General features: G+C 43.8%; 1 protein-coding gene across 1 annotated transcript in view; it reads right to left on the bottom strand.

The window, feature by feature from the left end:
- LOC140919188 (uncharacterized) overlaps positions 1 to 133 on the bottom strand; it is a 16,946-nt gene extending 16,813 nt beyond the window's left edge. Inside the window, exon 1 of the mRNA XM_073364757.1 lies at positions 74 to 133. Within this exon, the coding sequence (XP_073220858.1) occupies positions 74 to 133 (60 nt within the window). The remainder of the gene's footprint in view (positions 1 to 73) is intronic.
- Positions 134 to 824: the final 691 nt, after the last annotated feature.

Genomic DNA, 824 nt, shown 5'->3' with positions numbered 1-824 from the left:
TCGATGGGTTCGTTGAATCTATTTCATTGCCCATTGGTCAAATGAAGGTTCAACATAGGATGTTGATGTATACCCTTACTCGTATGCTGGTACCAAGATCAGGAAACCATGCAGTATTCCAGAAGTTGGACATAATACTGTTATGGGGCTTATCTAAAGAGCTAAGGATGAGTTGGAGTTGGATTGTGCTAAGGCACATGTTGGAAGCATCTCAAAGCAAGCTAATGTTACCTTATCCACAGCTGATCACAAAAATTCTCAAACATTTCAAGGTTCAATTTGGTAATGAGGAATCTGCTAAAACCACTCTGGTGTTTGGAGAATCAATAAACCACACTGGTGTTTGGTGAATCAATTGTGAATCAAATGCAATTGAAACGGTTACACAGAATATGGATAAGCCCTCAAGCTGCTGTTGAACCAGCCCAGCCTCAGCCACAACCTCAGCCTCAACCAGTCACTGCACCAGCTACTCCTGATTTTGTTGGCAAAATAATGGAATTCATTGAAGCTCAAATGGCACACAATGCCAAAGTGCTAGAATCTCAGTCCAGATTGGAAGCAAGTTTAAGGACTCTGCAAGCATCCTTGAACTCGGTTGTTCAGGATGTGGATGCAATTCAAGCACACTTAGGCATCAAACTGTCGTTTGAAGACATCACGGATATTGGTCGTCAAGCAGCAGAAGAACCTAACCCGGATCCCCTAGATAACCCTGAGACTCACGGTGAGGAGACACCTGCTGAGGTTAATACAGCGGTCTCAACCTCTCCCATAGATGATAGTGAGGACCAGCCTAGACTAGGTGATTAGGACCCTTAGGA

Source organism: Cicer arietinum, unplaced genomic scaffold (assembly GCF_000331145.2).
Source record: "Cicer arietinum cultivar CDC Frontier isolate Library 1 unplaced genomic scaffold, Cicar.CDCFrontier_v2.0 Ca_scaffold_5784_v2.0, whole genome shotgun sequence".
Lineage (NCBI taxonomy): Eukaryota > Viridiplantae > Streptophyta > Magnoliopsida > Fabales > Fabaceae > Cicer > Cicer arietinum.
This window is presented reverse-complemented; position numbering and strand designations above follow the sequence as displayed.